General features: G+C 38.3%; 2 protein-coding genes across 2 annotated transcripts in view; both read right to left on the reverse strand.

Annotated features, from left to right (window-relative positions):
* Nucleotides 1–6,721: 6,721 nt before the first annotated feature.
* LBD16 (lateral organ boundaries-domain 16) lies at nucleotides 6,722–8,273 on the reverse strand. The gene is made up of 2 exons (XM_011627592.3): nucleotides 7,507–8,273; nucleotides 6,722–7,330 (listed from the first exon to the last, which is right to left on the reverse strand). The coding sequence occupies exons 1-2, from the start codon at nucleotides 7,825–7,827 to the stop codon at nucleotides 6,869–6,871; spliced, it is 783 nt and encodes a 260-aa protein (XP_011625894.1). The 5' UTR covers nucleotides 7,828–8,273; the 3' UTR covers nucleotides 6,722–6,868.
* Nucleotides 8,274–10,938: 2,665 nt separating this feature from the next.
* The window catches only part of PARP1 (poly(ADP-ribose) polymerase 2), a 38,938-nt gene continuing 22,006 nt past the window's right edge, over nucleotides 10,939–27,870 (reverse strand). The window contains exons 11-20 of the mRNA XM_011626377.3: nucleotides 25,392–25,629; nucleotides 25,190–25,305; nucleotides 25,029–25,105; nucleotides 24,613–24,773; nucleotides 17,340–17,531; nucleotides 17,147–17,255; nucleotides 12,913–12,995; nucleotides 12,661–12,798; nucleotides 12,020–12,202; nucleotides 10,939–11,301 (exon numbers count right to left, since the gene is read on the reverse strand). Coding sequence (XP_011624679.1) covers nucleotides 11,254–11,301; nucleotides 12,020–12,202; nucleotides 12,661–12,798; nucleotides 12,913–12,995; nucleotides 17,147–17,255; nucleotides 17,340–17,531; nucleotides 24,613–24,773; nucleotides 25,029–25,105; nucleotides 25,190–25,305; nucleotides 25,392–25,629 — 1,345 coding nt within the window. The 3' untranslated portion in view covers nucleotides 10,939–11,253. The remainder of the gene's footprint in view (nucleotides 11,302–12,019; nucleotides 12,203–12,660; nucleotides 12,799–12,912; nucleotides 12,996–17,146; nucleotides 17,256–17,339; nucleotides 17,532–24,612; nucleotides 24,774–25,028; nucleotides 25,106–25,189; nucleotides 25,306–25,391; nucleotides 25,630–27,870) is intronic.

Consider the following 27,870-nt stretch of genomic DNA (forward strand, 5'->3'; position numbering starts at 1 on the left):
TAGGAGCACCATCTATGTGAAATATTGTTATTTTTTTATGCTAATATCTTATTCTAGACATTTTGTGAGATAATGATATACTCCATCATAGATATCTCACAAGTAATATTTTTTAGCACCGATATCTCAATTGGTAATTTTGCAAGATATTGATATTTGGAAAAAAGTTTATATAGAGTTCGAGGTTCTAAACAATCAAATTAAAGCCCACCTCAAAAGTTTCATCAGAAGTGGTTGCTTTGATGCCCAATATCCTCAAATTGATCATCTTAACATCAAGATGCATGGACATGAGAAAAAAAATGGATTTCAAGTTTACAAATAGTGTATCTTGTAACGCATTTTTGTACAATCAATTTTCAATATTTTCAAGTTTTTATAGATCCGTTCGATCCACACTATTTTTGAAGCTTTAAATTTTATAATTAAAGATGAATATATATTTTAAGGCTAACACAAAGATTTCAAGTATTGAAACCACATTTCTCAACCGTATTTGAAGAAACGATTTACTTTGATTATTTAGAGCCTAGGCTCTATATACAAACCCTACCCTTAACATTATTTTAATATTGATATCCCATGATGTTAAAATTTTCACAGGACAATGAATTTCCCTACTTTAATGTTTCATTCCAAATGCCCGGTGAAATATGGTTATTTTTTAACACCAATATCTCAACAAATGCCTTATACGATATTGGTGCTATTGATACTCAGAAAGTGCGATTCGGACCGAGTAACCAGTACGCTTGAGCCGATTAGTGTCGAGTACGGTACCAACAAAAAAAAAATACAAATTTTTTTTTTAAAAAAAATATATTTAAATAAGATTAATCAAAACACTTCAAAACGATGTTAAAAATAGATTTAAAAAAATTAACTTGCGATAGGGATATTTTCAAAATAATTTAAAAAAAGATAGAAAAATGTAAACATATGTATTGTGGCCAAAAGACTTTCCGATTTTAGCCAAAATGATAGAAAACATAAAAAAAAATATATCTCAAATAAATATTTTATTTTTTAAAAAAAATATTATTATTTTTAATATTTTTTATATCCTCTAGTTGGACACACAACTTGGATTCGGAAACGGCACTGTCCCGAGTGAGACTCGGCCGCGTACTTTCGACTCGGCCAATTTCACGAACATTGATTAAAAAATGCGAGATATCTGTATTTAAATTTGAAGGGCAACTTTGCTCGCCTATTTGGTTTGACGTTTAACCCCTTTTGATGTATTGTAGGGTGATCTTTTAACGACGACATTGCATCTAGCGCAAAAATGATCAAACGTTTGTAAAGGGCAAAGAAAATGATCAAATTTTCTAAATGGTAATCTCTCCTTTGTGATGAGTACTTGATAGAAACCTTAATGGGTTCTTTTACAATTTTTGTGTTTTTTTTTTAAAAAAAATGTTTCTCTCTCTTGTGAAAAGATCTAGTCTTGATGCAAATAAGGACAGGGGTTATAAATGGCAGTAACCGTAAATAGTACTAAAAAAAGGCCATCATCTTAAAATAATCAAAGTAGGACGTATTTTCAAACTGCATCAAAACATTAACTTCTTTGTCAAAAACTCTTACATTGGCCTAAAATTCTATTTCAAACCCTAATTATAAAATTTAAAGCTTTAAAATTTTTTGTGGATCGAACAAATCAATACAAACTTGAAAATATTGAAAAAAAATATTGAAAATGGATAGTCTGGATGATGTAGAAAATAAGACTTCAAATCATTTGTATTCATAGCTATACATCTCAAGATCTAGATGACCAATTAGAAGGTGCCTTTTTTTTCTTTTTCTTTGTTCTATGTGGACTTCGTTTCTGTAGTATAAGGTTGATACCATGTAAAAATATTTTCCATGGGATTTGTAGTAGTAAATCTATTTTTCAAACTCCCTTAACTCCAAATGTTAATCACTAAATCTCTTGAACTTAGTTCAATAAATTTCAATTTAAAAAATCCAGAAATTTCACAGGTTCTTCTGAAATTTTTTTAAGGGTATGGTTTGTATAAAGCTGAAGCCATAAACAATCGAAGTAAGACGCACTTTCAAATATTGTTGAACAATGTTGTTTCATTTCTGGAATTCTTCATGAGGGCTTGAAAATTTGTTTTAATCTCTAATTATAAAATTTAAAGCTTAGAAAACTGTGTAGATCAAGCATATCTATGAACATTTAAAAATCTTGAAAATTGACGGTCGAGAAAATACATTACAAGGCGCTATTTCCAAGACTTGAAACCCATCTTTTCTCATGTCCATATATCTTGAAGTTGAGAAGCATCTTAATTTGATTGTTTAGAGTCTTGCGCCTATATTAATTTGAAAAGTACTTTACGTGAGAAGCATCTTAATTTGATTGTTTAGAGTCTCGCGCCTATATTAATTTGAAAAGTACTTTACGTGACAAAAATCTCTATGATGGCTTTAAAATAAATTTCCAATACCAACAATAAATTTGGAACTAAAAAAATAGTATCAGATCTTGCGGATATATAAACACTTATTTTTTTAAAAAAATGAACAATCCAAAAAATTTATTATAATAATATGCACTACTTTTAAAGCTTGAAATCTTAAATATTTTTCACAACTAAAATATTCCTATGTAAAGATTTTCGAATGGTTGACTTATTATTTTCAATGAATTATGGGCGAAGATTTACTTATTTTGATAGGGCTGCAGCCCTATCAAACCAATTTGCTTTTTAGTAGTAGTAGTGGACATTTTCATCAACTGGAGAAACCAAACAAGTGCCCATCCACGTCACAAACGCCACGTGGCACAATAAATTAATGAATGCATTTGTCGTTCTTCACCCTAACGTGACGAATATTCGTCGCCATCGTATTTAAATTTAGAGGCCGTTACTTGTGACGCAACACTAGCCGAACGATCAATTTAGTATCCCATCTGACGCTCCAGATTATCCCACTGGAGCGGCGTTAATACGGTCGAATTCTGTTGGGTGATTGGATTGAGAAAGATAAAAATAGTGTAACGCCTACTTTTGACTTTTAAAGCCCTCTTCTTTTCTTATTTCCAAGCGTTGGAAGCAAGGAAAGGAAACAATGAATAATGCAGTAAAAACAGAGAGGAGAAAATAAATAAAATATGTAAAGGGTGAGGTTTGAAGTAAGGTGCATCTAAAAACTATGTCGAAAATGCAATTTCGGTGCTGCTGCAAAGTCTCGTGATGATATGAAAATGTATTATTACCCCCAATTATGAAATTTAAAGTTCTAGAATTAGTGACGATCTAACAAATCTATGAACACTTAAAAATCTTGAAAATAAACAATCCAGATAATATGTTAGAAGATGAACTATTTTTTAAGATTAAAAGTCATCTATATATATATATATATATATATATATATATATATATATATATATATATATATATATATATATATATGAATCTCAAGGTCAAGATGATCGATTTGTGGGCTTTACAGCATAGAAAAACCTTCTTAGTGGATTTTTTGGATGCACCTTATTTGTACAGTATAAGGTTGACAGCTTATATAAACTTTTTCCTTATGTAAAATTGCAGGTGTGATTCAAATAAAAGAAATGTAAAAGGTTTTGTGTATGCATTTATATGAGAGAGCCACATGAATTCAATGATAACCAATGTTATCAGAATCCCATTGGCCACTACTGAACGAATTAAGGTCTAACCAATGTTATTAGAATCCCATTGGCCACTACTGAACTAATTAAGGTCTAACCAACGTTATCAGAATCCCATTCGCCACTACTGAACTAATTAAGGTCTAACCAACGTTATCAAAATCCCATTCACCACTACTGAACTAATTAAGTTCTGATCAAGTCAAAACTGATCCAACCACCAGTAGGAAAGTATTTTCTAAAAGTAAAAAAACAAAAGAAGAATAGTTTAAATCATAAAATATATCTGAAAAGAAAAATTGCCCAACCTTGTATTGTTTGTCTAACCATACAAAATGGGTTAATCTAACATAACATTGATCTCATTTTCATTTTCTCAATGAAATTTCATGAATAGTTTCAGAAAAAAAAAAGAATAGTGGTTTTAAAGACTTTTTGATAAATATGTTTTTTGCTTTGCACCATTCCATTTGCACTTGCCAACGGTCCAAACCTCCGGTCCCAGTCCAACCTTGATAACACTTACTGTTCAAGTCCTCTTGTGATGCTTATAAGGACTTACATAGTAACTTCTATAACAAATTTTGTAAATGGTTTATTAACTAATTTGTGCCATAGTGTGGCAGCTCAAAATTCAAGAACTCCAAAAGATTAATGCTTGGATGAGTACACTCGTGTGTATGAACACTGAGTCTTAGGTTCACTTTGGAACATATTACTCTGATCTCAATGCAAAAGTTAGGAAGATGTAGACTTTAGCAAGGGAGGCTGTAACTGGCAAGTGCTGGTGGACCCACCCTTAGGGTTTGGCTTTCATTGCAGCTCTTTTTGATTGCTAGTGCAAAGCCAACAAAGAAAAGAAAAAAGTTGTAATGTGTTCCTTGATCACACTTCACCACTTTTGTTTTTGGGGTTTCTAAACTTTTGAGATGTCATATCAATATATAAAAGGAAATTTTGAGATGACATATCAATATATAAGAGGAAAATGGTTTGATAGTAAAGCCTCACCTCATAATTCATCAGAAATTACACTTCAAGCATTGGAAAACCTTTACATCGATCATCTCGGCTTGAACAAATTAGTTGTAAAACAAAATTGGCATTTTAAGCTCGAAAAATCGTGTAAATTATCACAAATTATCTAGAAGGTCAATTTCGCCATAAAATTAAGTTTTTATAGATCCACGAGATCTGTAATACTTTTTGAATTTCAAATTTTATTATCGGTGTTGGAAATTAATTTAAATCTTTTCCGTTGTCGAAAGTGCTTTCCAGTCGAAGATTTGACGTGAGTGTTTATTTTGTCTTCATAAAGCCTAGTCCCTATAGAAAATTCATCCTACATAAAATAATAAGCATTGTTAGAATTTTGAAGCTTTTGAATACGCATATCATGTAGAATAATGATACTTGAACCCTAGGGCTCATTCCCTTAGGTGTCATACAATAATTATTTATACAGTTCTAATTTTTGTACCCCAAGAAAAGAGTGGGGCAGCCTCCTTCTTGGAAATCCCATCCTATGACCTTTCTTTCATGACTCATTGTGTATTCCTTTAACATATTGCTTATTGCTCAACTTTTATGGAGAAAAAGAATGCACAAAGGCCATTAATAGATAAAAAAAGATGGGGTACAAGCAACCTTGATGTGATCATGTGCTCCCAATCAATGAAACATCTTGCCAAGCCATGGGCATACAGAGTTTGTTAATCTATTCTATGATATTGAGTGCATACTAGGTTCAGTGGATGGTCAAGATATGCCTAATTCTAGGGTTTTTTGTCGATCGGATCCGTCTATTTAAAATTGCAATCACAAGCATAGAAAAATAAGGAAGAATCCTAAGCCCCTCGTGTGCTGAAGATTGAATCATGGGCATGTTTGTTTATCTCATTCTTCAATCTACACTGACAGACATCGCAGACTACCAAGAAAAGGAAGAAAAAGCTGCACACACACAGGTGAGAGAGAGAGAGCTATTGGACATATGGTGGCTTACATCCAGAGAGAATTTTTAGAGATTATTGGTTTCATGGTTGCAAGAGAAGCCATGATTGAGTGAACTTTGAGTAAATTTTTTAACAAGGATCTATCCTTTGATACTTTGTTTCTTAGTCATGGCAGACATGGAAATTGAGTGTACACATATTTTAGTCATTAGTTCTCTCTCTTGGCAATACACTAAATGGTTTACAATAGCTAAAAGTGCACTAATGCCAAAGGAACTTGGGAAAGCAAACCAAGTAGATAACTTAATACCACCAAATTGACTCAAATCTTCCACCTTTTGGCCTTGAAAGTTGGTATACCTAATTTTCCCCATTATGCATGTCTGTGATTCATCTTTATAACCCTTCTAGAATTTGGGTCCTCCAGAGTTACCATTTGTAAGTTCTTTATGGTCAATAGATGCATCCATTAGAAAAAGAAATATGCTGTTTAATGTCTTAATCACACCAGAACCCAAGATGGTTTTCTTTTAAACTAATATTAAATTGACTAATCCATGTCCTTGGACAAATTGATCCCAATAATGAGTATCAATTGCTTGGGAACTTAAAAGAATGGAAAGCAGAATTGACCATTCAATTTTGGAAAGGTTAAACTATCATGTAATTAAATAATGGAGAAAGTATGCAACACTCAAAACTAGTGTTGCATTAGTTCTTAACTTTATAAACCTAGGTTTAATGTTTTTTTTTGAAGTGCTTAATTACCTTCACCTTAGCTTGAATATCTAAAACATCCATCCTCTTTGAAGAAAGCAAGCAGACCTTCTATGGTCCATGGATGAAAAAACCTGCCTAATTTCTCAACAATGCACACACATAGTTCTACTCCTTTATCCCATTTTGGAGAAACAGTTACTTGCCACCATAAGGGCTAGTCCTTGTTGGTCAAATGCCTCTCACCATACATATCAGTAGTAAGTAGGAAGAGCCATTAATGGTACTTGAAGAAAAGTTCAAAGGAAATTAATGCAAAAACTGCGTAAGCTAAACCCCTTGGAACCATTTAAAAGACACCCATTTGATGTAAATTTGCATGAAACACTGAGAGAGATTCAAGGAAAAGGCACATGAAAATACCACTAAAACAAGAGCTATGCATAACCATTCCCTTTTTGCATGACAACTTTTGTCTTACATATGAATGGCAAAACTTCTTTTGTACAATACACAAGTGGTGAAAATGATAAAGGGAAGTTCATCAGCTTCTCATCATCCTAAGTGCCAAAGCTTGAAGCTCCCCCAAATCATTGCATTGAAAACTCTTCCTTGAACATGGTTGCAATGTATGGTCATGGTCTCTGTTAAACCATGCCTTATGGTGAAGTGAAGGTGAGTCATCCCCATCATGGTCTACATCATCAACAGAGCTCTTTGGGGACATGGACTCCTCAAATATGTAATGGTCATCACTCCGCATCTTTTGATGGCTGCATTCATTTGGTTGCATCATGGATGGCATTAACCCATGGGGTGGATGTATGTATGGATGGCATGGTTGTGCATTGTCTGATGTGTTGTTCATCCATTGGCTCTCTATGGGCACATGATAGCATTGATGGGATGTGTCTCTCACCCATTGGGAATTTGTGGCTTGGGAGCCAGCCAATTTACAGGCCAATTGTGCCTTCACTTGCATCAATTGAGATTGCAAGCTTGCCACCTGAGAATAAAATTGAACTTCATAAATTTAGCACCACAGTAAACATCTCATAAATTAACATAACAAAGGCTAAACATGATATTTGTTGGGACCATTCACCACCCAAGACATATTGTCTCTCTCTCTCGAACATGCATGACCAGCCAGAGTTTCGAGAATCGGGGGAGTTAACAAACCTGCTGTTGGAGAGAAAAGATGTGTGCGACGCATCCATAGACGGGGTCCTTGATGCGTGCTTGCGCCTCGTAGGAAATGGTGACCACAGCCTCGGAGCGGTCGGCCTGGGGAACTTGCGACAGCAATTTGGAGACATTGCTCGCGCCAAACACTTTGTGCACCGCAGCGAAGCGGGTGGCCCCCTGCTCCGAGCAAAAGTAAGGGGCAAATATGCAATCCGCGGCGCACTTTCGCCTGAGGAATTTGCATGCACCACAAGGGGAGCCGGAGCCGGAGCCGGAGCCGGAGCCGGAGCCTGAAATGGACCCTGACCCAGCCATGGCCAAGGCCACAAGGGGAGGAGAGAAAGGAAAGGAAGGGGGGGGGGGGGAGAGATACCAACTACACTCAAGAGAGAAACAAAAAAACTTCACACCAAAAATTTAGAGAGAGAGAGAGAGAGAGCAACAAACACACTTGTAGAGTGAGATTAGCAGTAAAGAGAGAGGAAAAGATTGGAAGTGGAAGAGAGAGAGGGGTTGTGGGACAGAGTGCCTTATAGAGGGTGGGGAGGGGGGACATGGAAGGTTGGGTTGTTGGGGGCTAAGGGGACACTTTTAATTGGTGCTCATATTTAATAAGGGGGTTTGGTTCAAGTGTGGTGTTTAATGAAACAAAACAAAAAGGACTTTGTTTTCATTTTCAAACCACTTTTCTCCGCCGAACGCCGCACTGTGGGACTTGTTTCTTGCCAACACACTCTCGCTAACACTATCCACCCACCCCTCACACCTCCCCCCTTAAAAACTCACTTCTCTCTCTTTATTTTTATTTATTTATTTTTTTATTCCTGGTTTCTTTGTTTGTATATTAACTAGTTATTTTGTCCAGTTTAATGTAGTGTTCTTCTTTAAAATTTTTGGATTGAGATAGTTTGACCAGGGATTAGTGGTGCATGGAGCATCAAAGGTAAGTATTTTTTATCGTTTGTGTAATTGTTATGGGGGCATATAGCTTCTCTCTCTAACACACACAAAACTAGATTTAAAGGAACGTCCAAAACGGTTACAATAAGCCAAAGCAATCAAAGGGATATAATAATATTCCAATCGACTGTTCCATCATCGGACGGTGATGGAAATTGAGCAGGACCCAAAGAACAAAACATGGGACTCTCTCAAATTGTCGGTCCCAATCTCTCCATTGAATGGACGGTAATGACCCAATGAACTATGCCTCTTTCAGTCCAATGAATCATTATAAGCTTGTTTTTTAAATAAATTAACAATATTTTATCCCTAAACATATGTATGTGGTCTCACAAAAACCAAAGTTACATGGCGGCCCCACGAGAACACGACACGCCCTTAATGGTGGGTTCCACCTCTCTCCATCATTTTTTTTACTAAATCAACAAAACTGACAAGGACCAAAATCCACAATTTCTAACATTTTTTGCTCATTTTTTACCCACTGCTGCTGCCCTAGTGACCATTGGATTTGTGGGGAGACGGCTACGATTAATCACAATCAGCCTTTTGGCAATAACAGGTGAACATGTGTAATGGGAAAGCATACAAATGATGTTTATACAACACATATCACATCTTAAATATCCATTTTGAGAATCCATGGATGAACCACAGCATGAACAGATGATGTGTATCGTAATTCACATATTATAGACATTAGATTTATCCATCTCGGTATATTGAGCCACCATCAAGGCAAGGAAATTACTATTCATTGTAAATGAAACCAGTTCGGTTCGAGGGATTGGAGCAAGTGATCCAAAGAAATCATCTGGAGTCTAATTATCAGGACCGGATTGGACCCACTTGGACCCACTTGTCTAACAAGTCAAATTGCTGATTGGTACCTTAACCAGACATAAAATTTGTTTGGCTGAATCGATCAAAATCAGCATTTGATTTTAGCCAATTGAACCAGTTAATTTGACCTATTAGACCAACTAAATAAAATTCGAGAACAATATTTCATATCATAAAGTTTATATATGTATAGTAGTTTACAAGGCCACCATAGAGGACAGGATTTAGGGTTTTTGGATAGGCTTGTTGATAGGGTACTGTGGACCTTATCTGATTCCCATCCAACTCTTATGTTTTATTATATTCTCTCTCTAATTGAAACTCAACTACATAGCTTCTAATTCAAATCAATGAGATATAAGAATGGGTTGAAGGAATGGTTGGTCAGGGTGAATGTATCATGTCTCGTATTCCATTCTTACTACGGATAGAGGACCTTTCATGAAAACAAATTAATTAGATGCAGCGGATACATCACCACGAGAACAAGAATTGTAGAGGATGTTTACTCAAGACAAGTAACCTCTAAATTCATAGAAATCTTCCAGCTGAAAATAGTTTTAAGAGAGAGCCAGATAGAGGTCTCGATTCTTTAGAGGGATATTAGGATCTTTTACCAATCAACAACTACACTGTCACATGTACGATTATTCGTTACTCTTGTATTCTTTGAAGTTAAGAGAATTTATATTTTTCATTTCATGCTTAATGTACTTTAACACATGCGCAAAGTACAAGCATTAAATAAGTATACTCACAGATGGGGTTCTTACTCAAGGAATCATATACCCCCATAAACATATAATCTTTGACTAATACATATGCCAAGCTTTCCTCAGTAAATTGCATGATATTTGGATTCCGGTCTCTCTCTCTCTCTCTGCATGCTAGAATACCACCAGTGTTAGTAGACCAATTTATTTGCAATGTGTGGTACCAACCCCACACCCCACATTGTGGTTTCCATTCCTAACCAATTTAATTGCAATGTGGGTGATCGCAACCCCACACCCCATTCACCATATTGTAATTTCCATTCCTATTGACACTACTACATTAACACCTTCAAAAAAAAAAAAAACTCCTAAACAATTTAGAAAAACAGGTATTTGGTTTGAAAAAAAGGGTATGGGCATATCTTTCCCACTGAATTACCAAAAAAAAAAATACTTGCAATGTGAATGGCACCGGTTGACCTGGATCAACCCTAAAAAACTAAGGTATTTGCTAAAAAACTAGGGCTTTTGTTAGCAAATAAGGCTGGGCCACCACAACCTGAGGACAAAGGCAGACAGGACCTAGGCTAGGCTCGTAACAAGGCCAGCCTAGTTCGGCCCAGCCCCACCTCCATTTCTTACAGTTTTTCTTTTATTTACTTTATTGTATTTGGCCCTGCCCAGCCATGATAGGGCCATAGGCCAGTCTTGAGCGGGCACAGTAAGGACTAGGGCTAGGGGCCAAGCCCGGCCAATTGCCACCCCAGACAATGACAGACATCTTTGCCACCCAATCCATCTTATACTCTGATTCTCACCCCATCCAAAATTTCTAGGTAAAAAAGTGAGGGGGTGGGGGGGGGATGGGGGGTTCGTTGATATTTCTAACAAGCAGTCAGAAAAATAAAAAAAAAATTGAGGGATTAGCATAGAGTTGGAATACAAATCGGTGGTACGTCAAAAACTTTCCCTTAATTTTTTTTTTTAATCAGAAAACGCATGCTTCATATCCTCAAAAAGAGCTTACACAACCCAAAATATTCACTCCAAAACTTTTAACCGTGGATGCGAACTTAACTTTCTGCATATACCCAAGAGCTCATCTGTGTTGGTTTGGGAACAAGAAGAACAAGGACCAAGAACAAGTTATATGCAAAATTATGGCCCCCAACAAAGCAAAAAAGCTGTACAAAAGTGAAGTCGTATGCAGTCAGTGACCTCATCTCTTGTGGTGGAATCTCACCTTGAGCAAGAACTGCATCTTAACCTGTGCAAAAAATAAAATCAAACATGAAAAAAATGAATGAATAAATGGGTAAAAACGAGATAACACGAAAGTTCCGTGCAATGTTTAGAAGGCTACGACTGCCGTGCCAGACTGATTCCAAAGCCTTTTCAAACCATTATGGATTCAGGGGTAGTTTTCTTCACTTTCCATGGGTTTATGAACAAAATACTGCATAAAGCATTGGTAATCAAAAGGGACGAAAAAACCTTCAAAATCCGATCATCTCGAACTTGATATATATAGACGTTAAAAAAAAAAAAATTTGCTTTAAAATAGTGCATCTTGTAATGCATTATCTAGACTGTGGATTTTTAAGCTTTTAATAGAATTGCTTGATCTACCCTATTTTTTAAGCTTTAAATTTTATAATTGAAGATAAAATAAATTTTCAGGTACTGAAACGAAGTCTTTAAATACTATGTGAAACGAAGTCTTTAAATACTGAAACGAAGTCTTTAAATACTATGTGAAAGTGAGCCCTTACTTTGATTGTTTAGGGCCTCAGCCTTATACAAACCACACCGACGACTTAAAGCAGATTTATGAAATCTGACTAAATTTCATTCCAAATAATGAGAAGGAAAAATGTGGGCAATTTCAACAAAAAAAAAAAAGAAAACCATGATCTCGTATATGAATACCAACATGATTTCCCTTTTTTTATAGTTCCAAGGAACCATGAGGAGAAACAACGAACCTGTGCTGTGTTGTACACAATATACTCGTTATACATTAGCTCTGTGGCTCGAACTCCTGATGAAACTGGGGACCCACAAGGAACAGTAATTTCATCGCGCCATTTCTCAAACTCCAAAGCATTTGGTGTTTTCTGGCCAAGGCCTTTAGTTGAATGCTTCCCTTCAGGTGGACTCTCCATGTACTGAATAGTCACAACAAAATATAAAAATAAGATAAGCCATAAACTTGGTGGATAGTGTTGAGAGAGAAATATCAAATCAGTGCTAGCACATGTGTTCCAGAAACATGAAATGCCAGAATAAATTCTGGGCTGCATTTTTTTAAAACTAACAGTATTACCGTGGGATGAGTATTCAAGAAAAAGTAATCAAGTATTCCAAAAATATCGAATTAGCGGTGAAATTGTGATGTTCCAAAAAACTGAACGGCCCAAGTCAGCTTCGATCTCACCCGCATGATTCATGCAGGTTATCCGGGCACCATTTTGATACTTTTCCCCTTTTCCAAAGGAAAATAATGATTATTTATGGTGCTCAAACATTCAAAATAAGTAAATTGATGGGCAAGCTTATAATTCAGTATCTAAAAAGAACGTGAAAACACAGAATTTATTAAACTAACATAACTTCCCATACTCACCTTGGCTTTCTTAAGCTCATACATCTCTCCCAAGGCAACTTCGCTAAGCAGCAGTAGGCCCACGGCGTCTTTCTTGTCAGTATAACAGTATTGCGCGCTCTTGCTCACTAGGTCAGCAAAGTAGACCCCCTTGCCAAACTACATATGAAAAAGGGAATTAAAGAAGCCTGTTCTAAAGAAATGTGTATGCGTCAGAGAGAGGGAGAGGGAGAGACAAAGAGCAGCCACAGAAGAAAGGTGAGGGAAGAATACCATATAGCCAGTTGATGGTGCCTCAGGGGGTGCTATTCGCAGCCCTTGGCTCAGAATTCCAACAAAATTTGTCAAACGAGAGCCTTGCAAAAAAAATGTAACTTTTAGTTTTACTAACTTTCGGATGGTTATTGAGCAATGGAACAAGTTTTGACATTTATCAAGTGTAAAGAGTACACTATGAAATGGACAAATTGTTAAAGAGCTAGGTGTGTGAAGAAGTAGAAGAAAAATACATCAGGTTCTACAGAAAGAAATTGAGCATAAACAATTAATGTACAATTCTATTGCTTGAGAAACAGAACTGCAAAATGAAACAATTAACAAAACATAATGTTATACAATACAGGATCTAAGGTTTGCAATTTTTCAATCAGACATACTTGATTCCTAGAGGAATGACAGTCCCAAAACTTCTTGCCTATTAACCCTTGCCAATGTTATCAAATTCGCTTCGCTTCGGAGCCTTCGGTTGTTAAGCATAAACCGAAGTGAAGAGAAGCATGGTGCTGCCTCTTAGGTCAGATTCGGGTCGCTTAGGGCTGCTTCGGGCAGATTTGGATCTCTTCAGGTCTGTTTGGGCCAAAGCTTTGGCCTGCTTCGGTCAGAAAAGAAATATCTATATAAAAGTATTTTTTTTTTTTTTTTTTTTTTTTTCAATTATTTTTATATATTTTATGTTTAAATATCTAATTTATTTATATTAAACTGAAAAAAAATCCGAAGTCTCCCCTCGAATCAGCTGAAGCCCCGATTTGCTTCATTTTTCTCACCAAACCGAATAAGACTCCGAAACGAATCTGACAACATCATCATGCACACCAGTAATAGCCGTGTGTCTAAATTTCTGAGCCATCCATATATAATTCCTCTCATAGTTACCAGGATCTTCCAATCAAGAGGCCAACTCTCCAGGTGCCTCTTCAAGTGCCTTAGGTCCATGAGGATCAGTTTTTGAATTACTCTTGTTTCAATGCCCTCCTTGTAAAGGACTGATGGACTGCCTTGGTTTTGGATTTCTTACGCTTTTGTACACTCTGCATTGGGCATTTGTTATAAACCTTACCAATTTTTGTATAGGGCTACCTTTTTGGGGAGGCCTAATTTTTGCCGAGAGGCCCGGCCAGTGAGTCCTCTCGACGAACTATTGTACTCCTTTTCCTTCGTTTAATACAACAGTTAACAACATAAAAAAAGGGAAAACATCTCCTTATTCCCTATTTTTTACTTCTATTTCTCATGAGACTCAAGGATTGAAAATATTATTTGCAAGCAAAAGGTCTCCATCATTTCTATCTTACAACCCCCTGAATCCCTTTGACCATGAATTTTTGACCCAAAAAATCACTAAATGATACCCTCTCAAAACTCTTTTCTTTTCCATTAACGTCTTTCTCTAAAAGCACCATCTCTCTCTCTCTCTCTCTCTTTTTAATACTCAAAATTGTAGAGAATTTCCCCTCTACATCGTCTCTCTCTCCTCTCTCTAAAAATTATCTAGCCAACCTCTCGTGTTATTATGGCAACACTCTCTCTCTACCAGCCATCTCACTTTCTCTCTCTACCTGTCTCTCTTTCTCTCTCTACCCATGAAATTAAAGCCGCCCCCTCAAAAGAATAACTCGCCACCAAAAATGGCCAAACACGAATTTTCCGGCGAAGCCCAACGGTTTCCAAGGTAAACTGCCGGTAAAAAAGGAGCAACTTTCTCTCTCTACCAAGCCCTCTCTCACTTCCTCTCTCTACCCACCTCTCTCTTTCTCTCTCTACCCCTGAAATTAACGCCGCCCATCTCACAAAAGGAAAACTCACTACCAAAAATGGCCAAACACAAATTTTTCGGCTAAGTCCAACGTTTTCTAGGGCAAACTACCGGTACAAAAGGAGCAGTCCATGTTTTCAAGCGAAAACAAGGTATTTCCCGGCAAAAAAGAAGGGTTTGTACAAAAAGGGAAGAGAGAGATTGGATTTTCTCTCTCATTAGATGGGGCTTTAGATAGAGAGAGCCGCTTCTCTCTCTATCAGTTCAAGGCAGCCTTCCTGTGATGGTATCTATAACAAGACAGATGCCCCTTCACAAACTTTTTCAAACCAGTTTGAAGACCAGTTGCAGGCATTTTACCCAAGCTCCTCCTGAGCCAAATTGATGTCTTCCCCAAATTGAAGGGAACACAGATTGAGTGTTTCCAGGCATTTCAACAATACCTTCAAATGTCTCTAAAATGAGAGGGAGAGACAATGCAGAGAGAGGAACTTCTCGCAACTTTGGATATTAGAGAGAGAGAGATGGAGTTTTGTGAGAGAAATGGTGATTTGAGAGAGAGAAGTGGTGCTTTGAGAGATAGATGTGAACAGAAAAGAAAAGAGTTTTGAGAGGGTGTCATTTTAGTATTTTTTTGGGTAAAAATTTCATGGTCAAAGGGGTCTAAGGTGTTGTAAGATAGAAAACATGACCATTTGCTTACAAGTAATATTTTCAATCCTTGGGTCTCATGGGAAATAGAAGTCAAAAATAGAGGATAAGGAGATATTTTCCCCAAAAAAAAACTCCTCTTTAGAATCTCGCTCTTGCTCTCTAGGGAAGGAAATCTCATTCACAATTTTCAAACATCATAATCCTGATTCTTCATATTAGGAATCAAGACCCTGAGTTACAGGGGAATCCTGATTCCCTAGTATTGTAATGTATCTGTAATATAGTACAGTATTGTATAGTATTGCAGTGTGCTATAGTATAACATTATAGTAAGTAAAGCAGGATAGTATAGTCTAACAGTGTCGTACAGTATGGCTGTATATATTAAATTTAAATATAGTAAAATATAGTGTAGTATAGTAGAATATACTATATAGCATAGTATGTTTTTAGTATGGCCTAGCATTATATTATTGTATGGTAGTGCGGCATAGCATAGTAGTATATCCTATACTGCTATACTAGCCAATTGCTACCGAGGCCTCAATTTTTAACCAGAAGGAACTCAGTCCCATATAGTTTATCATCCGAACCCGATCTGAGTTTTGATTGAGCTCTCCCACATATTGGGATTGAGATCCCTAGATTTTAGGGGTTATGGACCACGTTCCCTATCGTAGGTTCCTGCCTGTCACAAACCCGCGTCCCCATCCTGATCCCAGCAATTATGCTTCCTTTAAGCATGCCTTACTTAGACAAATGCTTGTTGTCATAGCTTGCTACCTCCGTTTGCTGGAAAATCCCCAACAGTTGGCCTTATCTCTTACTTTTGCCCTTCCAATCTAACTGAATGCTGTGAATGAGTTTACATAGTCAAATAAATGAAAGCAATGCAACAGATCTGAAATTTATTATTTTGATCTAGTGAACATACAGTAGTTAAGAACATTCCAAACCATATTGATTCCTGACATTAAAAAATTATATTATATGCTTTCATTTGTTCAGGTATTTAATGCCACAACAAACGCTAGAATTATATGCAGGTTCCAGGAGAAAGCTAAAAGTTCTACACTCCAAGTCTTAAGTTGCATACTGTATTACATCTTTAGAATATCTCAAAGTTGAACCAATGTACCCCATCAACAGCCAAAGCTCGTTATCATATGTGCTAAATCCTGAGAAAAGGGGAAAAAAAGGAAAACGAAGGGAAGAAGACTTGGGGGTACATTGGATAACTTGGAACCCACATTTATTATTGTACTTTAAAATTCACAAACACAAGTCAAACATTCTTGAAGCCAAATACACGCACATAAAACAAAAGGAGGGTAAACACATAAAGAGGCAAAGAGAAAATTCATGCTGTGTATATTACTCAAGTTACATCTTTTTTCTATTATTATAATTAAGCAAATTATGCGCTTAGTCTGACAGAGAAAACTGCAAAAAACAAAAACTGATTTCTAAAACTTGCACTGAGAACCAACTTTAACTTTTACCCACAGTAATTATGCTTGGGCCCATGAAACTGCCCCAAAGAGTTAAGTTAGAAGATGATGAACATAATGACAAGCAACAGAAAAGAAAGGATAACAAAGTAAAAATCCAAGTACTTTAAACTAGATCAAGTCACAATTTTGCTAAGCTGACGAAATTTTTAATGCATGTCACTCGAAAAATTTAAGAACTTCAGATATTCGAGGTTGAAATGGATATCCTAAAATCTCTTACAGTGACGTAGGTAATATGCATAAGAAGTAAATGACCCCAATTGGCACACATATCAAGCCACACAAGTTTCACAATGTCCATTACCGTGCCAAAGTAGCATCTTATTTTTGAGGTTGTCTCTATAAGGAGCATACTTGTCAAATTCTCCATCTCTTTCAAGTGCAAACACATCTTCTACCTCAAGAGTCCAATCCTGATAACCAACTCAAGAACTTGATAACCACAATATGTCAAACAATAACATGTTCAAAAATATAATATGTAGAAAAGCACACACCTTATGAGTAGGAGCATGGGTGTTGAGGAGAAATTTCTTCACCATCTGATAGTCAGTGCTATCATGCGGCAGTGGAGCAACATCACAACAAAGCTTCTTGTATTTTTCATCCAACGACTCATCATTTTCAGAATCAAACCCAACAAGTCGAGAAGCTATCTCAATGTCTTGAAGAGCTTCCAACATTTTCACCTGAGCACAGAAAGATAACATTTTCCAATTATTTACCAAAGAAGGTAAATTTTTCCAATAGGTAATTTAGAGTTTAGAATAAAATACTAAAACAAGGTCTGGATATGCTGATATGATCTATCAGATAGTTATCAATATAACCACACAACAATCCAGTCTCATTTAAGGTTTAGGGCAATATAAATCAACATTGTAGACAAACAAGATATGCCCCTGACCCAATATATTTTCTTCATTGTGGGAGAGAAACATGTTAAAAATTTACTAGTACCTATAATGTGTGCCGACTGCCGACTAGGATTAAGACTATACACACACTTTACAGGATCCTTCACTGAAAACATATAGAAACAGACATCCAAACAAAATCTCCACAGCAATCCATTCAAAAGATTCGCTTGCTGTCTAAGTCATATCTTTTGAATGGATTGCTGCAGAGATTTTGTTTGGCCTCCAATACCTCAATTATTTGGAAGGGCCTCCTCTCGTGCCAGAATCGTTTTGTTGCAAATATTTGCTTTCGACCCAGACAGGGAACCAGAATTGCATTTTGGAGGGGCATATGGATTAGCCATGCCCCCCTCAGGGAGTCCTTTCCTACCCTATTCCGCTTGGCTCACAACTCTCAATCCTCTTTAGCTGAGAACTTCGAGTCCTCTTCCCGAGGCAGAGTTTGGACCGCTATTTTCAAAAGGCCCCCTAATGATTCTGAGATGCTTGCCTTTCTTAATTTGCAAGCCCTTATCCAGTCTTTTTAACTTCCACCTTCGGGCCCCAACAAGATAATTTGGACCCCTTCCCCTGCAGGCATGTTCTCACTCTCCTCCTTCATAATTCTCCTCACATCCCCCCATTCTCAGGCCCCCATTATCCCTCCTGCCGCTAAAGCCTGGGCAACTTTGGTTCCTCCAAAAACCCAGTTTTTATGTTGGGCGGCTACCCATGAAAGAGTCCTAACTGTGGACCATCTCCAAAGAAGGGATTCGCAAATGCCCAATCACCCCATCATGTGTAAAAATGAATCTGAATCAAACGTCCACCTCTTTTTGCACTGTTAGATTACTTCCCATCTCAGGGACTCCATCCTTAACCTTTTTGGATGGTACTGAGCAACACCCCAGTCCATACCCGACCTTTTCTCTTCCTACCTGTCGCCCCATCGGGCCAAGTAAGGTGTTCTTTTATGGAGAGCCACGATTGCCGCCATCATTTGGACTTTGTGGCTTGGAAAAAGGAACCAAAGAATCTTTAGGGGTGAGTTTTCTAACATTGAAACCTTGCTGGAAAAGATGAGATCTCTAGTCATTTTTTGGGCAACCAACTCTAAACCCTTCAAGCATCTTTCCCTAGCGGATTTCCACCAAAACTACCACCAAAACTAGAAGGCCTTACTTCACCTAAGGCCTTCCCATATCCCTTGGGCCTCCTCTTGGTCCCCTCCCGCCCATGGCCTCATTAAGTTTAACTTTAACGGGTGCTCCATGGGTAACCCGGATCCATTGGAAGTAGGTGGGATTTTCCGCGATAGTGAAAGGCCTTTCCCTTCTCTCCTTTGTATACTTCATCGGCTGCTAAGACTCCAACCTAGCTGGGGCGATGGCTCTTCTAGTTGGTTTAAGATGTTACAATAGAGAGTCCGATAAATCTTTGATCATCGAAGGAGACTCCGCCAATGTCATCTCCAGGGCCTCCAAAATCAGCCCCGTGTCCCTGGAGGCTCGACCCCTTTTTTGACGAGATCGTCGACATAAGCTTGAAGGTGCATATTATATGGAGGCACACTTGGAGAGAGGTGAACTCCATTGCAGACTCCCTCGCCAAAGAAGGGGCTCGAGGATCTGTTTCCCTGGGAATACCTATCTAGCTTTGTTTACTTTTCTATTATGCAATATTGTAATTTCTTAGCCCTGTAAAAAGGGTTTTCTTCTCGTACACCCGAATTGTGGGCCGATCTCTCTTATTCAATACATCAGTTAACTTGTATAAAAAAAAAAAACTCCACAGCAGACAGTGTACACTGGGTTACAGGGAACAGAAATAGACCTACAAGCATTATCTGGAGTGGTGAAACAGGATTTAGAACGGAAAAGGAATGAAAAGAATACACAAACACGTGTGCAGTTAATAAAAAGGAAAATGAAAAGAAAAAGAAGAGGGAGAAGAGCCAAATATGGAATATCTGCAACCTTCCACCCAGGCATGCCAAACGCCTGGCATCCTCCAGCAACCTGGATCAGTGAAGAGCCAAATATGGAATATTTGCAACCTGGGAAGCCAAAACAAAAGAAACACTCTTATGGACTTCTTTCTTAAAGATGCATGTGAGATCCTTGCATTGCTAGAGACCAAATCATAGAAACCCTCCCTGTACCTAGTGCGGGAAGTAGGGGGTGCCACCCATGTCAATGGGTAGCCCTTGAGGCCCATCGAGCCTCCGGCGGCATCCGGGTAATATTTAGCACCCTTCTTACATAACCTAACCATTGGCCAGTCTAGGCAACTCTCTTCTACCATCTGCCTCTTAAGAACCTCCGATCAGTTTGAATGGAAATTCACTGCCATGTGTGGTCCCAGCTCTCGCCACCTTGGAGACTCCCGATGGACAGTACTGGACCAATTAGCCCACTTGCCCAGCTATGAGTATGAAACTTCAACATGCCTAGATGGTCCCATGGAAAAACCAACATGAAAGAACCATGCCAGCACGTCGGCATTCTCAGACTTCACTTTTATAAACAATCTCATCGAAATCTCACTCAACGGCTCACTCTACGCCTGGTCAAACCATGCCAAACGTTCCAGCCTCATCAATATTTAATTTTTTGGATTCCCAACCACTTAGGATCCAGTCCTTTTGGTTCGAACGGGTCTGATTTGAACAGCACAATTTTGAAAACCTAGTTACTTAATAGTGGTCCTCTTTCACTTTGTTTGGGTGGGCAGGACAGAGACCGAAAAGAGAACTACAGCTCTTGAAACACTCATTGAAACTCTGGTATAGGAATCTATCAGGGAACGTCTGAGGCCAAAAAGGCTCTATCAATAAGATGATTAGTGATGTAGATTCCCTAGAAAAATCTAGAGACCTCACACCACCTGAGAGAAATATTATAACATAAGCTCAAACAAGGGACGGAAACATGGCATTCTTCCACATGATTGCTAATTTGCAGAAAAATGACGAGCACCATCACTTCCATAGAGGTAGGAGCTAGACAACTCCAAGATCCCTCCCAAGTCAAAGACTCATCATAAGATTCTTCAAAGAACTGTTCAACCCCTCCCCAAAACCTAGAGCGTATATCGCAAACCTTGCCTTCAAGACTAATCCAGATGACAGAGCCACCTGGCTAGAGCAATCCTTCTCTAGAGATGAGATTCGTAGGGCCATTTCCCACCTTGGACAAAAGAATGCCCCAGGTCCCAATGTGTACCCAGTAACAGTATTCTCTAGATTTTGGGATATACTACACAAATTAACACGGACTTCATTGCCCTGGTTCCAAAAAATGGAAGGGGCTGTGCAATCAAAGAATTTCTCCCAATTAGCCTCCTCAACACCTCTTACAAAATTCCCACTAAGGTGCGTGCCTCTCGGTTGCAGGAAGTCCTGGGCTTGATTATAAACCCGCCTCTTAGTTGAACGAAGTCCTGGATTTCATTATAAACCGCAGAGCACTTTCGTCAACAATAAAGCGATCATAGACAGCACCCTAATACCAAATGAAGCCATTCATCAACGCACTTGACAGAACAGCCTGGTGTTATTGTCGAATTAGACTGGGAAGAAGCCTAAGGCCATTTGGTTTGGACTTCCAGCAAATGCCTACTTCTCCGTCCCACGTGGCCTTAGGCAGGGGGCCCTCCGTACTCCTTTATTTTTGCTACCATTGCTGAGATTTTTAGCATGTATCATCGAGGTCTCCTTAAGGTTTTCAAAACATGTAGGACTGGCCCAGAAATTACCTACCTTCTCGTCCTGGTTTTTTTCCAAGAACATCGAGATAAACCATGAAAATTCTTAAGATGCTGTGAGCTTTGCTTAGGAATTAAAAACACATAGCCAAAACCAGGCTAATGGGTGTAGGCATTGACATAAAATCCAGCAAGGCCCTTGTACACAGTGGGTTACCACTGTGTAGTGGCAGGCCTCGCAAACACCTTTAGAATACGGTTAGCCACAAAATTCCAGCATCATTTAGCGGCTTGGAAAGTAAGGTTCCTCTCTGTAGGAGGTCGTATTATTCTCATTAAGGCTACTCTCTCCAACATCACATCTACCATATGTCCCTCTTCTAGATGCCAATCTCCATTTGCAGTAGTATTGAAAAGCTAATCAAAAACTTCTGTTGAGTGGATAAAACATAGGCCGAAAAATGAAGGTGGAGCAATCCACAAGGGATGCTGCACAGCCTTACTGCTGACCAACTGTGGGCGTCGCTTATAAACCACAAATATGGCTATACCCTTCCAGATGGTTCCCCATGACATCCTCAAGAGCATCTGGGATGTGGAAAGGTAACTCTCAAAGCCATCTAAAGTTCATGACGAACAAGTGATTCAGGGCAAAGACGAGGGAAAAAGTGAGATTTTGGAAAGCATTTGGGTGGGAAACACAAGCCACACAGATCGGGAACCTAGGTTATGCACTATTGCAACCAACTCCGAGGCCTTAATAGTGGACTATTGTGAATTCATTGGTTGCAATATTGTGTGGCCTCCATTTTACAGGAAAGAACTCAATGAAGTTAGCAGCCTTACACTCCTCTTTCAAACACCTCAGGCCCTCCCCCCAATGGACATGGATGTCCTCCCTTGGTGAGCATCTCCTTTGCCGAAATTCCCAGCAGCCTAGTTCTACATATTGTCCTTTGCCCCTCATGGCAGCCACTCTACTGCTCACAAGGCTTGGCTGACTCCAGTATCGTTGAAGATTCAATCGTCCAATTGGATGGTCTTATCTCTAAGCCTTATTATAGATCAGCTAAAACAATGGGCCATCCAAGCCACAAACAGATGTGTGCTGTGCAAGGAGGTGGAGTCCAAGGACCACCTACTCCTACACTGCCATTTCGCCAGGAAACTATGGGAGGGCTTCCTCCAAACGTTCGATTGATGCTAGGCCACTCCAAGGACCACACTACAAGTATTTAAATCCTTTTTCCCTACACCGCCATCAGGCTCTTCCTTTGGAGAGCTTCAATTATCGCCCTCTTATCATCATCATCATCATCCGAGCCTTATCTCAACTATTTGGAGTTTGCTTTCATGTAAAGATGTGGCAAAGTTTTATGCTGGCTGCCCACCTAACACAACCCTCCTCCTTTTGGACTTGGGAGCAATCCTCTTATGGACCTTATGGTAATAAGGAAACAGTCCGATATTCGATGGCAAGAAGGCCTCCATCCAAGCCATTGAAGACTCTATTAAAGCCACCATCTTTGGGGTCTTAACCACCAACAGTTCAACTCCTTCACAGGCGTGGACTCTCATGCCAGCTGGGATGCAAAATGTAGTCTTGGGCCTCTTGGCACCTCTAAAACCTGGATCAACTAAGCCAAATGTAGATGTTTGCTCACGAGACAATCCATAACCCTCAGGCCATGGTGGCAACTCTAGAGATTACTAAGGCAATACCATATCATGTTTCAAGGGTACATAGGCCTCACGGACTCCACCGAGGCTCAAACGGATGTGGTGGTTGACGGCCTCAACAGGGTGGACCATAGTGACCAGGATTAGGATTGAATGAGATCCAGGATCTGGATCGGGATCACCGGATCTTAACAAGCAGAAGCTCCTTTTGGCAGGATCGAAATCCAAACAACCTAAAATCCAGGAATCTCGATCCCAATATGTAGTGGAGCTCGATCCAATCTTCATCGGGATCGAATAATAAATTATATGAGACCAAACTCCATCTAGTTAAAATCGAGGCTCCTGAGAGTGAATAACTAGTATGGTACTATAGTAATACTACTATACTATACTACCTTGCTGTACAATAATGTAATGCTATGCTATATTACAATACTATGCTATAGACCATATTTTACTATACTATATTATTTAAACTTACTTTGTATAACTATATATATTATATTATACAGTATATACTTATGTATACCATACTGTTGCACCATACCACAAATCCAAAGAATTTGGATCCCTTGTAACTCAAGATCTCCATCCCTAATAGGAAGGATTGAGATTCCAAAGTTTAAAAATCACAAAGGAACAAACTTCCCCTCCGTGGAGAGCAGAAGTGAGATTCAAAAGACAGAATCGACCCCTTTCTTGACAGACCAAGAAAACAATGGAAAGTACCCTTGTTGTACTTCCTCCACTCTAGCAGTACAAGGCTCTAAGGATGCCATCTGGTGGGCCTCTGCAGCCGAGCCATGCACGTGGAGACTCAACCACCTTTTTTACCAGATATTCTTCCTCCGCAGGCATCTTCAAGTGACATTCTTCCATACAGCTAGGGAGATAAACCATGTGGCTGATGCATTCGCTAAGCGGCGGCAAGGAAGCCTACAGGGCACAGGTAGCTAAGACACCACATACAGCCACAGATCTCCACTTTTCTTTTGATTGACACATACTTCTATCCATCTCTTTCTACACTCTCTGTCCCCCAACTCTCTCCTCTCTACTCCTGCTATCTCTTCCTACCTCTCCCAACTCGACATCTCCATCTCTTTTCTTAATCCACCCACCATTTTTTGTTGTAGTGGGTCTTGTGTTCATATATTCCTTTTTATGGAGCACCCAGCTTGTGGGCCGCCCAATTTTTGGATATGTACAATCAAAATTTATTATATAACACTTTAACAGTAGCCTCTAAAAAAACAAAAAAAAGTATATTTACCTTTTCTAGCTAATTCGCAAAACCATATTAAGGAATGCCTACAAAGGCATGAAAAGCAAAACAAAGGCGCAGCAAAAGCCATTGAAGCAAATCAAGCATTAAGAGAAAAGATGCTTGATGGAGACTTCTACGCAACATAGACAAATCATGAGAGAGAAAATTAGAAGAAAAAGAAAAAAGCAATACAGATATGAGAAATACTCAACATACCTTTGATTTAAAATCATTTTCGTCTCTAATCACATGTGGATGAATCGAAGGAATCACCGTGAAAAAGCGATTACTGGCATCAACAATCAAGCTCTCTTTCACAGATGGCTCGTAAACAATATTACTGAGAAGATTTTGTATCTCTGTTAATGCTTCAAATCCTGAAAATATGCCATTGAAGTAAAATGGAACTATCATTTCCTGGATTTTATGGTCAAAGCAAATGCAAAAATGATTAAGTACCAATTCCTATATTGGAAGACGAAAAGGTGACACAGTTGAAATACAGTCGAATGTTCATGTATTATATGGACTGGTCAGCCGCAATCCGACAAAAAGAGGAAACATATGAGCAAATAAAACTTGCCTATCTCTTCAACTTGATAAAAATAAAAATAAGCAGGCTAAGGGGTTACCTTTCTGTATATTACTTTTGCTTAGCTTCCCAAGAGGCATTTCAGACATATTAATCTCGAACTCCATCATAGCAGCCCTAAAGAAATATGAATTGTGATCAAGCCATCAAGATGTCGGAAACCCATGTTTGAACACAACACAAAAGGGAGATTTCATATACCTATATGTTTCAACATTAAAGAGCATTTTCATCAGTTCTATCAATCGAGGGGCAAATTGGCTCTTCACATCACCAAGTTCGTTCTTTCTTGGCTCCAGTTTATTCACACCATAGTCCTAAAATTTCAGTTCCCTTTTAAGTTTATGCTGCAAGATAACCATTAACTAATAAATTCAATATTGATAATCGAAGTTATTCATACAATATCCAAAGGGAAAAATCTTCCAGGCTGCTTCTGGAAGTTTCTTTTCTGCTCCCATGCTTCCCAGCTATTTCCTGTCTTGTCTAAGAACAACCTTTTAAATTCGCGAATGGCATCAGACTTAGACATCATCTCCAGTTTGTTCCCACCAATCTTCTCATTGCCCACTCGGCCCCACTTTCGAAATACATAGCAGTCACCCCCTCGATCCTCCTGAATGATTTGAAGGATATAGTAGCTTCAAGTAAATGTAGAAAATTGTCAGAACTTGGGGCAATAATTGCACATATTAATTATGAAACTCCGGCGCAATCAAAAAAACAAATACACACTCAAAAAACGTGATCAATCAAGTCAATCACAATGAGTACTTCAAACATTTAGAGCAGGTACACCTGCATTTTAAACTTAGCAAATCCATTTACGTAGGTGAACCAAGAAAAATTCCGCAGAAAATAATGGTTCTAACCTCCAAAACTGAAGGCTTGCACCAGATTCCAAACAGAAGTCAACATACATGCTATTTAAAAAATGCTTTGAGAGACTCAATGATCTTCCATCTATTAAAGGAATTACTCACACCCAAGACACCAAGAAACAAAAACGATCTATGATTGTAAGTGAAAATTCAGTGGAACATGTGAAGCAATGGATGTCCAAAACAAGATTTTCAGAAGCAAACTTATGATTAATTGATTGTTAAAATGACTAGTATTTATGGATCCAAGCAATGTGCATACATTTGGAGGATTGTCAATGAAACACAGTGAAATTTGTGAAGCGGTGGATGTGGAATTTTACATGGACTACCACAACTTTAAAATGTCAGCAAAAAGGAATTTACAACATTGAAGAACCTAAAGCAAAACTGTAAGTGATGGAAATCATATCCCAATATAGTTCCGGGCAGCAACTCAGAACATAAATTCAATCCATAACAGAACCAAAATGTAGTCCCACCTCCAAGTATCGACAAGGCGACTTTGATAGGTACACATATGTTAAGCATTAAATGAGTACAATAAAAAAAGACAATAAAAACGCAGAAAAAACCAGCTTGCCTTAAAATTTGGTAAACTTTTTGATGGATTTTTCTTACAAGAATTGATAATGGTTTCAGCAATATTCAAAAGATAGCAGGCATTTAAAATATATTTTGAAGTTAATCTGGTTCTAAAGCATCTTAAAATACATGAATCTCAAACATATAATATCAAGGGAATTATGAAACATGTTTCTACCTGCATTCAACTAATCCATTCTACGAGGTGCGTGAAGAAAGGATCCATGTCGGTTATTTCCAGAATCTGAAGTGGTAGATTCAAAAAAAATCCACCACTGCAAGAAAAAAAAACTGAAGCGGTATCCAACGAAAGCTTTTTGAGGAAAAACCCACACAGTTATCACTAAAACACTTCTATATATTTATAAAGAACATTTCTTTGTTTGCATCATATAGCAATGTTACTTCAAATCATTTTAAGTCATGAGCAAAAGGACGTGACTCCAATTTGATTTTATGCCAAAAAGATCAACAACCAAGGCTATTTTTCTACTTAGGCACCTGAGAAAGCTTATGACAGATACCTCAAGATTTGATTTGGAGGGCATTGGAAAGGAAAGGAGTCTTTAAACACTACATCGACTTGGTGAGAGATATATACGATGGAGCGCTAACTAGTGTGCGAACAAATAGTGGAGATGATTGAGTTTTCAATGACAATAGGTCTACATCAAGGGTCAGCATTGAGCTCCGTACCTCTTTGTCTTAGTTATGAACGACTTCACTCGGCACCTACAGGATGAGGTCCCCATAGTGCATGTTGTTCGCAGATGATAGTTTTGATCGATGAGACCCGAAACGGCGTCAACACAAAGTTTGAAATTTGGAGGGACGCTCTAGAATCCAAAGGTTTTAAAATTAGTCGGACTAAATATATGGAATGCAAGTTTAGTAGTAATAGGAGTAGAGACAAGGAAGTAGTTAAGATTGATGGCCAGAAAGTACAAAAAAGACCGCACTTTCGATACCTTGGGTCGATAATCCAAGAAAATGGATAGATTGAGGAAGATGTCGCACATAGAATTAGAGCTTGGTGGGCAAACTGGAGACGTGCAACTGGAATTTTATGTGATACCAATGAAGCTCAAGGGAATGTTCTATAGGACAGTTGTGAGACCAAATTTACTTTATGGCACAAAATGTTGGGAGTACAAAAAACAATATATCTCATAAAATGAGTGTAGCAGAGATGAGGATGTTGAGATGGATGAGTGACAAGATCAAAAGGGATAGACTCCGAAATAAATCCATTCGGGAAAGTTTAGGTGTGGCACCAATGGATGATAAGATGAGAGAGAGTAGACTTAGGTGGGCTGGCCATGTGTGGCACCAACCCAATATTGCACTTGTTAGGAGCTGCGAATTAGTTCAAATGGAAGGATTGAAAAGGACAAGGGGTAGGCCCAAAAGGACGTG

The sequence above is a fragment of the Amborella trichopoda genome, chromosome 7, assembly GCF_054954075.1.
Source record: "Amborella trichopoda isolate Santa Cruz 75 chromosome 7, AtrichopodaSantaCruz75HAP2 v2.0, whole genome shotgun sequence".
NCBI lineage: Eukaryota > Viridiplantae > Streptophyta > Magnoliopsida > Amborellales > Amborellaceae > Amborella > Amborella trichopoda.